This window comes from Lingula anatina, chromosome 10 (genome assembly GCF_051362555.1).
Source record: "Lingula anatina isolate TDL-2025a chromosome 10, LinAna3.0, whole genome shotgun sequence".
NCBI lineage: Eukaryota > Metazoa > Brachiopoda > Lingulata > Lingulida > Lingulidae > Lingula > Lingula anatina.
The window spans coordinates 978,115-990,736 of NC_141776.1; the positions used below are offsets into that span (position 1 = coordinate 978,115).

Here is a 12,622-nt window from a genome sequence, read left to right on the forward strand (position 1 = left end):
ATATTTGTGGACGTATTAGCCTACCCATGCTACATTAAAAAGGGCAAAGTTACCTAGCTAGACATAAGCGTGATTACTGTCAGTGAAGACGGTGGAGACTCAATGGTCACATGGATGCGCAAACCGTTTCAATAGGTAGGCTTTTGATTATTTAAAATATTCATTATTTTTATGCTTATTGATATTGATAATTATTTCATCTCTTAAAAAGTCTCAGGGAGAAATTTCCCCAGTGCACTTTGTCCAATATTTCAGTTGGTTCCAATTTCTTTTTGGAACTATCTGCAGTTACCTTGCAGGCGTCCACCTACTTGAGTGGTCGGCATCACGCTATTTTGCTGAATATATCTCCATAATCAGAACAGTAGGATAATAAGCAAAGTCCTTTTTCATAAAGTAAACTACAATGACAAGGTAGGGTCTACTGAACGGAAAGCTAACCGTTCAGAAACGCAAACGTACCACGCGCACTTGCACACCCTTGCTGATGCACTCCCACAACTACACATGCATAAGCGTACGCGTGGTAAAACACACATGCGTGTTCAGCAATGCAATTACAGAACTATAACAAAAGTTGAACGGGCGGAAGATATAATTATTTAGCGTATACGTAATATCTCTTCAACTGAGAAAAAGATCACATATATATCTACATTTCATACGAGCTGAGGAATGTTGCCCTTTGTCAATAACATCAGTAAACCAAATGTTTAAAACAGCGTGAAAAACTTAACCACACATCGCACCAGGCAAAAAAATTCAACGCCAAATCCATCTGTGAATCGAGATAGGTTGAGTCGTTTCCACAAAGAGGTTTTAGTGAGGAGATTGGTCTTTTCCATCGTGCTTTACGCAGCACAGCGTCGGACAACCACCATACGAGAACGGTAAAAAAAAAGACCTTCCAAACTTTTGAAACGTGGTTCTGACAGAAAGAAACGGACAATATCCTCGGCAGTGTAGACGGAGGCGAACAGTGGAGCTGGCAATGTACCGGTAGAAGCACTGGACAATTTGGTCAACCTAGATAGGCCTACCACACTGAAGTCGGCAATGTGACAAGAATGAAGATGATAACTGTGAAGATGCATTTAGAGCAAATGTATGGAAGCTGTAATGATGACGAATACGACGACATGATGATGATGATATGATGAATGTGTTTTGTTGCTTAAATTCGAGGTAAAGACCAACCAAAGACGAGATGGTTGGACGAGGTGAGGGAAGCGATAGGCGGACTCCAGAAGGCGAGGCAACTGAGTGAAGACCCGAGTTGGATGGGGATGCTTTACACGTGGGTATCCAGGAGTTTGCCACGACTCGGCGGCAACAGATGACAATGTGAGCCTTATGTTTTGTCCTTATCTCTAGTCATAATTATCAATATATCGCAAACAAGACATTTTTGATTTACTAGAAGCGAGAAAAGAGGAGACGCAAAGCCATCAACACGCAGCAGACTGGCTGGCGAGGCCCCTTGATAGTACAGACATACTGAAAAAATAATAAAATCCCTGGAGAAACTTGTCATATTAATCATCAAATTATCAACGACTTTATTTGTTTCCTCGTGTGAGAAACTGGTATTAATATTTGTGCTCTTGTGTCCAAGTTCACGTTAGGTCAAGGACTGTGAGACCTGGTTCCCATCCCTAGATCGATCTAACAGGATCGGCCCATCTCCAAGCGGCTAGACGTCTATGACGCCCACTAAAGCTGCTAAACGATAGTTAATTGCCCCCTATCAGCCTCAGCAGGCGTGGCAGACATCTAAACCGCCCAAGTTAATTGCAATTAGGCGAGAATCCCCACAGGGATAGTTCGATCCAAAGTTAGTACGATAGGGTCTGGGAATGGTCTCTGGATCGACCTAACTCCCTGGGGGTTCACGCTAAATTGCTATCGGCTGAAGAGGCTTTGGCCTATATGTCTGTCGAGCCTACTGAATCAGCTAGAGCGTAATTAACTGGGCCTCGCCGACAGCAGATAACAATTTAGTGAGACTCCCCGTGGAGATAGATCGATCCAAATATCTGTGGGAAATGTCCCTAAGTCGTGTACATTGGCGCCGATATCTAAAGCCCCTTTGCAACAACGTCACTTCCGGGTGAACCTGATGGTGGGCGAGGGGATGCGCAGTTCGTAGTGAATTGTCGTGACGACATAGCGATTGGAAGTCAGGGGCTGTGCATTATTTTAATTTGTATTTTCAACCCTGTTTTTGGTGTCAGTGCGAGTTTGTGTGAACTAATATGTAAAAGTCTAAAACATATAGCAATGCCTTGAAAAAAATCACGGTCTGAAGTTGGCGGGTTTGGCCAACTCTCCATCTACTGGTAGGACTACATAGCTTTAAGGACAACTATCTCTTACCGGATATCCAAATGGTCATTGTCGGCCAGTGGGGCCAGTAACGTCACATGCACAGCTCTGTGTATTAGTCCAGTCAAAATAAAGTGACTTTTCCCTTTCCCTTTTATAGAATATAAGACACTTGAGACGTTAAATTGTCGAAAGCATCACATTGTAATGTCGCCAATTCTTTATCTTTTGCTTTGTTTGTCTGTTTGTTTGTTTGTTTGTTTGTTTGTTTGTTTTTAGGTCTTATTTTAATGAGCTTGCCAAGCATGACAAACATTGCCAGTTTATTTTCTCTGGGAAACATTGGAAACGCACATGTTCTTAAGGGCGCACGCACTTTTAACATATCTATAGCTTTATCCGATTCCCCGTCCTGGGTGGTTTTTTTATCTTTCATCAACAGAACTACATATTGACTTTTAGTGCTAATGTGATGTTAACTTAACTGCAAAGTGCATTCATCAAAAATACTCGCAAACTTGCCTTTTTGTTAAATGTAAATTGTACAGTTGCCTAGACACAACGGTTCAGGTAGACATGAATGATTATGAAAACCAGAATGAAAATATATCTGCATTACAGACCTACAGTAAACAGAAATTCGGTTACATTAGATTAGATTTTGATTGTTATTAGATTATTAGTGGTGATAAATGTGGTAGAGCTTGGTACGACGTGTGCGTATAGACATGGGAATGTCAACAAATTGAGGTAAAACAAATGTTTCATCCCCCTCTTCGTCTCACACGATTACTAGCTTTACAAAATTCTGCAAGCAAAAACTGCTCCTATACAGAACAAAACTTTGGCATCACTTTTATTTTTCCTCGCTCGCTATAGAATGTGTGTGTGTGTGCGCTTTGTGTTTCTTTATTTTATTTAATTTTATTTTCAAAGTAATTAACACATTTTGGAATAAGCGAGGTTTATCGTATGAGCGAGCCTGAAATAATGGCAGATTAGTAAGTGCTGTGGGGCAACGAATGACAGCTAATCATAGAATTAGTTTGTCCTCTGATATTTTATAGTTGTTCTCGAATTAAAGTCTATTGCACAACATTTTGCCACCCCTGTACCTCACGCCTTTCAGTAAAATTATCCTCATCTGCTATTTCACGCATTAAGAAATTATCCTTGTGTCCCCCCCCCCCCCCCCCCCGTTTTCCCCGCCGCTCTTTCTGCAAAACCCTAGATCGCCCGTTGCACCCCCCCCCCTCTTCTCTCTCCCCTATTTCTGTGCACTCGTGTCATCCATTAACGAGACGCTCTCGTGCCTTGCCCTCATCCAAGCTCGCCTAGTCCCCCAGTCCCTGTGGTTAGAGCACATTGGAGCCACAGGTCTGGACCGCTATCATGCCAAACGCTATCATATCATTCCAAAATTGTTAAATCGCTATTATATATAACATGGTCATGTAATGACATTGTTTGATGCACGTTATACCCGTGTAGCGGGAGATAGGTAGATCTGGGCAGGACACGTGTTATATGTGGAACTGAGGGGGGTTCTCACAGAACGCAGCGCATACTGTCTGGAAAATTGTACCCGGCTGCCGGTGGGAGATTTCAGAGATTTCACTGTCGATGCACTTATATAATGTTTGATTAGGATATTGGTAGGGTTACGATGACATGAATGTGATATTGGACTGGTTTCACGGTCTTTGTATTAACGCTGACTAGAATACGCTGCTTGCAGATGGACATGACGCTCACATAACAGAACGCGTTGTAAGGAAATGCCGCAGGTTTCACTAACACATGCGTCGTTGAATATAAATCTCAATTCAAAAATCTATGCTGTTTGCATATTGTTTTAACACACTGAAATACTACAAACATGGCATATTTCATTTTCTGACGAAGCCTGAGCTTGTTATCCTTGTGATATAATTTGACGAATCATGCAATCACGACACAAAACAGCAGCATGTCAAAATTTTCCATTAAGAGGTTGCTTAGTCATGAGACGTTATTTTACTGATTTTTTTTTTTTTTTTTTTTTGTAAAACTAAGGACGGATGACGATACCGAAAGATAAACGACGTAAGTCAGGTTTTTAAAAAGTCTACATGTATTTTTTCCATCTGTGAGAACAAAAGAATTCACAACTGCTTGCTCAAAATGACGTTTAGCCGAAATGAAAATTAAGGAACGAATTAGACCGGGTTTTGACTTAAGACGACTAAGAAAATGGTCGATAATAAAGAGAAGATACTGAAGGAAATCCATGACAGCGGTATTTTTCTTCATCTCCACGCTCTCCGACAGATGGCGACAGCGTCGTCAGTTCCCACATGGCGTCCAATAATTAAATAATAATTTAATGAGCCCGCTGTATCTGCTGTGGTTATATGCTTACACTATGCGTTTTGCCATTGTATGGGACGGATTGGGGCGATTTGAGTTGATACTCGATCATAGACTTGTGGTGTTTTCTCGGAATATATGGGATTCCGGTAGAACTCTACCCTGAATCCACCTCCCCCTACCCTCTACCCTCTACCCAGGCCGCAGTTATTATTGTGGACATTTTTGGCTGAATCGACTGAGAGCCACAATGACTGTCTATTTATCTAGAGACATATCTGTGAATATCTGTGGAAAATCAATCTGTCGCCTTATTATTATTATTATTATTATTATTATTATTATTATTATTACTATTATTATTATTAACAAAAATATGAAGGATTTGGTAGAAAATGTTCAATCAAAAGTGAATTATCAAACTTGGTAAAATGAAGGGGACGTAAAGAAAAATCAAAGATATACCGAAAATAAATATTTTTTTAGAATTGCGTTTAACGCCGTCAGACAAGAACGCTACAGTTAAAGCTTCGCCGCTTTGTCCTGGTGATATCCTAGTAGGGTTTTAACTCGTCTCTTGATAAACGGGCTTATCTATCAAATATAGCCGGGGGGTCCATTTTTGTGGTAGCAATATCTATTCTTGGTGCATTTTCTGTATTTTTATCCTCACCCAGTCGCTATAGCGGACACGTTCCATTTCCCTTCAAGCTGCTCTAGGTGTTGAGATTCTGGTTTACTGCTACCACAAGTCACTGCTGGGCAATTTGTGGTTTTTGGCTGCTTGTTCGACAGAGGAGTACTGTAATCAGAGCGTGTACCTCAATCTTGAATCTACATACCTAGCTTCAGCGTTAACATTACGTATCTAGAGGCAGTTGTTGCCACGGCAGCAGTGAGGGGATGATCGAGGGGGTCGCAATGAGCGTGCCACGCCCCCCTCCCTAGCTAAGGCGGTACCCAGTTCTCTCCTTTCTGCTATAAAAAAAAAACGTCATTGCAAGCTACACTGGACAAAAGTAAGCAATGGTTTCATTCCTGTGTTCTACTTATTCCAGTGATTTTGCCCTCGTCTGCAACTTTTTACCTAATTTGACGATCATTTTTTGGAAGTGAAGCGAGGTAAAAAAAAAAAAAATTCGCATGTCCCCCAAGTTCGTCGTCTGACGCATTTTAGCTCAGTCTAATAAATGTTTGGATGTGTACCACAAACTTGTCATTATAACCATTGCTCAGTTACATTACACAACATCAGCAAAGAATCCATGGGTTGTTTTAATTCATTCAGGAACAATTATCTATTCTTCGGTCGACAGTTATATCGCCATTATTCAACGACATTTATATTAGTAGCCGTCGTGTAGTCATTGTTTCAAAAAATATGAGGTGCTGACATGATATTACAAGACAATCATCGAAACACAGTTAGAGTTATCATTCCACCCCGAGTGTCAGGGTTCATTCCCAGTGAAAACTATCGGTTTATAATATAACTATCAAATCAGAGTGCATGTTTAAAAAATAATACAGATTCAACTAAAGAAGAATATATCATTAGGAGACCGAACAATGTACGTGTTTTTTCTATTATCATTTTACTTCTTAAGGCCTTGCTGCTAGAAATTTATCCAAGCGTTTCACTTTTCTTTTTCTTTTCTTTTTTTTTTTTTTTTTTTTTTTTCTCACGATAAAAGTTTGATCAATTTTCTCAACAGTAGCTTATAGCTAACTAATTCGTGTCAAAGCAGCTGCTCAGAAGACGAGCCCGTAATAATTGTCTGGCCAACCATTAAGCCAAAGCAATCTCATCCCGACGGCGCCAAGACAGCAACCTATCCCAGGGAGCTCCGCGCGGGGTACACGCGCTTCCAATTGTTCTATCTTATATTACCGACCCTGTGTTTAATTACTCTCAGACCACATGGTCCGCTACAAATCTGTTATAAAACCATTGTATTCTTTAATTTTATATACTTTTTAGAGGCCCCTGCTATAAGAGAGACTACTGGTGTGACTTTTTTTCCAGAAACCGAAGGGAGGGGGGGTCACACGCACACCCCAAAATCCGCCACTGTTAGGGAACTGGACCACGATGGAAAATCTCCTCCTTTTCGATGAGCAACTAACAAAAAGTGCCTTATCCATGCTAAAATTCTACAAATTATTTCGCGGGTGCAACGCCGTGGGTCTGAATTCGGTTGTTGTCTATCCTTCTCTCGTTTCCCCCCTTTTTTTAGAAAAAAAATCTCCGTGTTAGCAATCCAATCCTAATTGTAAGCGCCAGCATTAATGGACGCGGACCGACCGTAGCGTGTGTAGATGTAATCTAATTATGTGAACTAGCGCCGCGTGTCACTGCCGGTGGTATTGTAAACAAGAGGGACGGAAGCCTGGATGTGACAGTTGGTTTAAACACTGTGCACGTGTGCGAGGGTGCCTGCGTGCGCGTCATGTAACTCGGTTCCCTGCAGGGCTATTACACACTCGCGCGCACACGCAAACTCACACAATGATTAGAAGAAGAAAAAAGAAAGAAATAAGGAAAGAAAACGTTTTTTCAGCATTTCTACATATTATTCCTTAAGACAGACGTAATGATAATAAGGGAATCTAAGAGTCTTGTGGACATTCACCCTATTCTAATTTTTTCTTTTGGTGGGGAGGGGAGGTGGAACATTCAAAGCTAAAGCGTCTGTGCTGCCCCCCCTCCCCCTTCCCCTTGCTGGTTCATGTATTGCCTTTAAACCCATCTATTTAAAGAAATCATCAGCGTGCCAGTTGGGCACCTTTACATGAGTGTTACTGCAGCGTTGGGTAGCAAGCAAGCGTTTATTTCCCAAAGGTTGACTTAGAACGATTTTGCTTAAAACGATCCCGAGCGCAGCCTCTGTCTCTAGCGGTGGAGTATACGGTACACTACTGTCGCGGCAGAAAATTACGACAAACAACTTTGGCGACTGAAACCTTCGCGTCGGCGCATTTCCCTTTCACGGGATGGTGTAGTCATTTTGAGGGCTTCTCGTTTCATAACTTTAACCTTAAACCCAGGACTTGTTTCCTTCTTAACTCTTGTAGTAATTTTGCAGCCTCTTCATTTCATCAACGTAGCCTTCGAAATTACGAAAAAAAATCTTTAGCGATTTGAACTTATTTATCAGTCGGATGAGTTCGCTTAGGAAAATAGGGTGGCGTTACTGAAGTTTCTCTATTCAATAAATGCGTCTGGGTCTTTTCCTTCCTTAATCTCCGTTAGTAATTTCAAAATCGTCCATTTCATCAACTTAACATCAATTGTAAGTAACATTATTAAGCAAATGGAAGAACTCTGATTCGATTACGGGCACTTCAGTTCATATAAGGTATATATAAGCTGATCTAGGGGAATAATTTCCAGTGCGCAATTTGTACGCAGTACAGAAGAAATGATCTTGAATTGAATTCAATTCAATTTATTTCTGTACTGGTACATAGATCATCACGACCTTGTATAATATAATATACTAAGAATGACATGTCGGTTTCTTCTTTCCTTGATAAAAAATTCAATTTCCTTCTTTTTTTAATTATCTTTTTGCTGAAGGAGATTGTCAGTTGAAATGCACTTACATTAATCTAATTCGTTTATCCACATTCACTTATCTATTATATTTTAATCAGAAATATTTATTACTTATTCACAAATCTATCTATTTTTTATTTTCATTTCTAACTTTTTCCATTCTTTCAATCTCTCCCGTATCGGCAAACGAAGGGACGTATTCATTTGACTACTGACATAGTGCATTAGTCCAAACCCATCTCAACTCGAGTTAATTGTTCTAATGACGTCACGCAGCGCGTCCCGCCAGGCCCGCTCGTCTGTCCGTCTGTCTGCGACTGAGACCCGAGTCTCCAGTCTCCCCGAAATCTCCGCTCGACGACATCCTCGTTGAATTTTCATGACATTAAGTAGTGATGTTGAGACCCTGTTGGTACGCACGGAGAGCCATGTGTGCCCTAGACGTGGATATCTCACAGGAGGATGTGAAATAATGTTAGTCCGTGGGGCCGGGAGATTGTTTATCCATTACAGGGCCCGTGCCGGGGATTTTGACATAGGGTATTACGATCGCTGATCATGATAGCGCAATTTCGCGTGCGATTTCTGCTGAACGACGAACGCAGCGCTCCAAACGCACGGGCTCTCTCCCGAGCTGCTCGCTTACCCTCTGGGCACTGACTTCTCAGAAAATCCAGTGCAAACGAGACGCCGGTAAAGCAATTAAGTCAAGACATTCTTTTAAATTGAGCTATCTGCACAGAAGGATTTTTTTCTGGATTTGTGGGAGACGTTGTTGTTGGAATATTTTAGTATTTGTACCATAGACTGTAGACTAGACGCGACAGAGAGTCATCTGGCGCTATTGAGTCGCCCGAATTTTACTGGATTATACACAGAAGATAAGGTAAGATATAGTTAATAAAGTACAAACACGAGAAATGATAAAGCGTACTTAACGTTTTGAAGTTTTTGCTAAATATTTACTTTGAATTAGGAAGTGATACATTTTAGATAATTTTTAAGATAAAGCTGAAATAGTGTGCTCGTGCGAGAAAGAGCATGGTGATTTTATCATAGGCTCAAATGGACGCTTCAATATAATTAATATCTAGCAAAAAAAAAAAGCGAAATACCGTTTTTTAAAAATTTGAAGCATGCTATAATAACGCGTTAACACCAAAAGTCGCGTGTAAATCTTTCGACACTGATATTAAGAACACCCGCAAGATGATTGACGTGTGTAGCACGGGGAAACACGTGTTAAACAACCCTAATATTGTACTCGGGTGGAATCGAGGAATTAAAAGGCCATTTATAGGATTTTCATTTTTATATTAACTGACGTTGAATTAATATCGAACGACGGTTAAATTCGGGGATGTTGTGACATTCTGGGGCGAGTATGCCGACCGCGTTCACCTTTCACAATGTACGTGCTACTCCATTCGTTAAGTTAGCGTGGATTGAAGGCTCTTTTAAGCAGTTTGATTTCGATATTCGAGTAGCCTACTATTGAAAATGGAATTCATTTTTATTCTGTTGCGAGGTAGAAAGATGAAAATTAAAAAAGAGGCGTTGTGCTTAGGGAAATTTAAGTCTGTCTTACGTCCATTGGAGATATAAACAAAGAATGTATTCTAGATAAAATTTCAGCTCTATTTCTCAAAATGATTTTGACAAGGAAATACGTTACAAAGGTCTCGTTGTATTTATTTTATTACGGCGGCTTTCTGTCACCAGAGCCTTTGGCTTGCCGGCGTTTGTAGCTGTTCTCTCTCTCTCTCTCTCTCTCTCTCTCTCTCTCTCTTGATAATACACAGAAAGCTATGACTAAACCGGGTGTTTTAAGTTCTGTACCAACATCATTAGATTTAATTAAGTTTGAACGGACAAGTCTTCAAATGTCGTTTTCTTTTTTCACCCATGCTTTCTTTAGTGAGAAGTATAAATAAAAATGGAATGTATACATTTTGAAAAGTCCGGTCTAACACTCCCTAAGCTCCCTTTATCGGCTATTCATAGATAAACTGATGGCTCATAGCTTTAAAAACGAAAAAAGTAATTAATTTCATTTTAAAATCATTTGACGGGGCATTCTGACAGTACTTTTTTTCATCTATCAGTATCATTGAAAAGGCCGTTTGTCTATCGGCTCCAATGCATTTATTACCATTGCAAATTTCACATTTAGCTCATTTGACGGGAAAGTCTGACAACAATCTTCCAATGATGAATTCCATTGTATATATTTTCTCTTTTGGCGCTTGCTCCTTCCATGGAAGTGACAGGTGACGTCGTCTGCGCTGTGTATCAGTTCGCGGGAATTAGCCGCTTGGTTGCAGTGCTGATGGGGCGTTTTGATAAGATTTGACTGACACTTTTCATTGAGAGAGAGAGAGAGAGAGAGGGGAGGGGGGAGACAGAGAGAGAAAGGGGGGGAAGGGTGGGGGAGACAGAGAGAGAGAGAGGGGGTGGGGGAGAGAGAAAAGGGGTGGGGGGAGAGAGAGAGAGAGGGAGAGAGAGAGGTTTCAGATGTGTTGTCCGCTTTATCAGATCGGTCAGCAAAGGGGGAAGGCCCACTGTCAATGCTCTCTCGCGATGTTTTCCTCTCTCTCTCTCTCTCTCTCTCTCTCTCTCTCTCTCTCTCTCTCTCGGTTTTCATATTTAAAAAAACGTTTAACTGACAATAACTATTCAAACTTCAGTCAGTCAAGATTATTATGACTGGACTTTCTGATATAAAGTAAATTACTTAAGGACTTATAATTTCTCCCAGTAGACGTGGGATAAGAGAGCCCCTCCTATCAAATCATAGTTAATCAAAATTTCTGTACACCAAAATATCTGCCTCTGCCTCTTATTTATAAATACATATTAATGTCTGTAGTTTAGTGCATACAGGTAGAGTAGCATAATGTTTTGGGTCGGAGGTCTTTCATCACAGAACTAAAATCTATTGAAGGAAGTGCAGATTATGGAATGATTTAATGTAATTTATAGCACGTTGAGTTTAGCCAGCAAACCGCGGAGCATATTTCTGTACAACAGTTCAAGAACAGGGTGCGTTGATGACTTATTTATTGAAACCTCCTATCACTTTTCTATCAACACATTCTAATTGCGTGACTTTGATCTTATCAGTCGTGTATCTTCAGTATGGGTGCGGAGTGAACCAGTAGCAATGTGGAAAAGGGTTTGATTTTTGTCCCGCGGAGAGTTCTTCATTCGTAATTAAAAAGAAAAAAGCAGGCCTGTTTGTCGTAAAGGGTGTATATTTAGCCACAAGTATCTCCTCTCTGAAAGAGAAGCACTTAATATCATACTATAAATCGTCTTTAAACGCATATTTGTGGTACCGTAGTCATCATCATCATCATCATCAAGATAACTTAATGTTCTCTCGTGTCTCTGTCTACTAGCAGCCATTTGTGGATGGTCCATCTTCTCCGAAATAGTGGAGGTTTTTAGGGGGCCTGGGAAGGTCCTAATATTTATGTACTCGCTTGATCTGATGCGACTTCACCCATGTTGTTTGAGGAACGGTTTCTGATCATGAAAATCCCGTGCATGAATGGAATTTGGACGGTTTTTGTAGAAGGTGGAAGTTAGTTTTTGAGGCATCGGTGCGATTCTCTGGTCTTACATTTCTTTTTCTCCCTCCTTTTCTTATAGATCCACCCCACCCTCTCTGTCTCTCTCTGTCTCCTAGCGATCTCCATGCTTCTTTTTTTTCGCTAAAATAACACGTACTGTTCACGTACAACATGTAATATTTATGGGTAGTCTTGGGTAGTTTCTCTGGAGAAAAATTTACTAGAACATTTGCAACGTGACTCCGCTCCTGGCTCACTTCTCCTCGTGTAAACCCTCCTTAACTACCCCACTTAGCATCGCAGCGCGTCTCTCCCCGCTAAAACCGACTATCGCAAGACAGAGGTCGGAGGGTCGAGAGCGCGCGTCAACACTTGAGGAGGGTAATTAGAACTTAATGAGAGCCTAATCGGTCGTGAAGTACCGATTAAACCGTCCAGATAAACAGTGAGAAGACACTTCAGCGCTCTAACGCCAGTCTGTGCCTCCCTGTATCTCCTGCTCCCTGCCCAGAGAGACGCCGGCAAAGGAGGTCCCGTCGACGTCTGAAGGGGGGCTGTTCAAAAAGATATTTAGCCTGTAAATTGCTCTAAACCCTACAGGCTAAATTTTAAGTCGTCTTTGCCCCGAGAAAAATCAGTAATATTCCAACTGAATGAAATATTGCGCCTGTTTTATTACGGTATCAAGAACTAGGGTGCTTTTCATGTAAACTCCTTATATTCTTTTTCCTTTTACCTCATACCTCTTTTACTCACCCAGTTTCACAAATAAATTAATAGATAAATAAAGAAATAAATAACATAATAAATCACA

General features: G+C 40.8%; 1 protein-coding gene across 2 annotated transcripts in view; it reads left to right on the forward strand.

The window, feature by feature from the left end:
• LOC106177547 (chordin-like protein 2) overlaps positions 1-12,622 on the forward strand; it is a 25,874-nt gene continuing 13,252 nt past the window's right edge. The window contains exon 1 of one of the 2 annotated variants that reach the window (XM_086996553.1): positions 1-135. In XM_086996553.1, the coding sequence (XP_086852679.1) occupies positions 111-135 (25 nt within the window). In that variant the 5' untranslated portion in view covers positions 1-110. Of the gene's footprint in view, positions 136-8,579; positions 9,120-12,622 lie in introns of those variants that run through there. The other variant, XM_086996554.1, reaches the window with a different exon arrangement.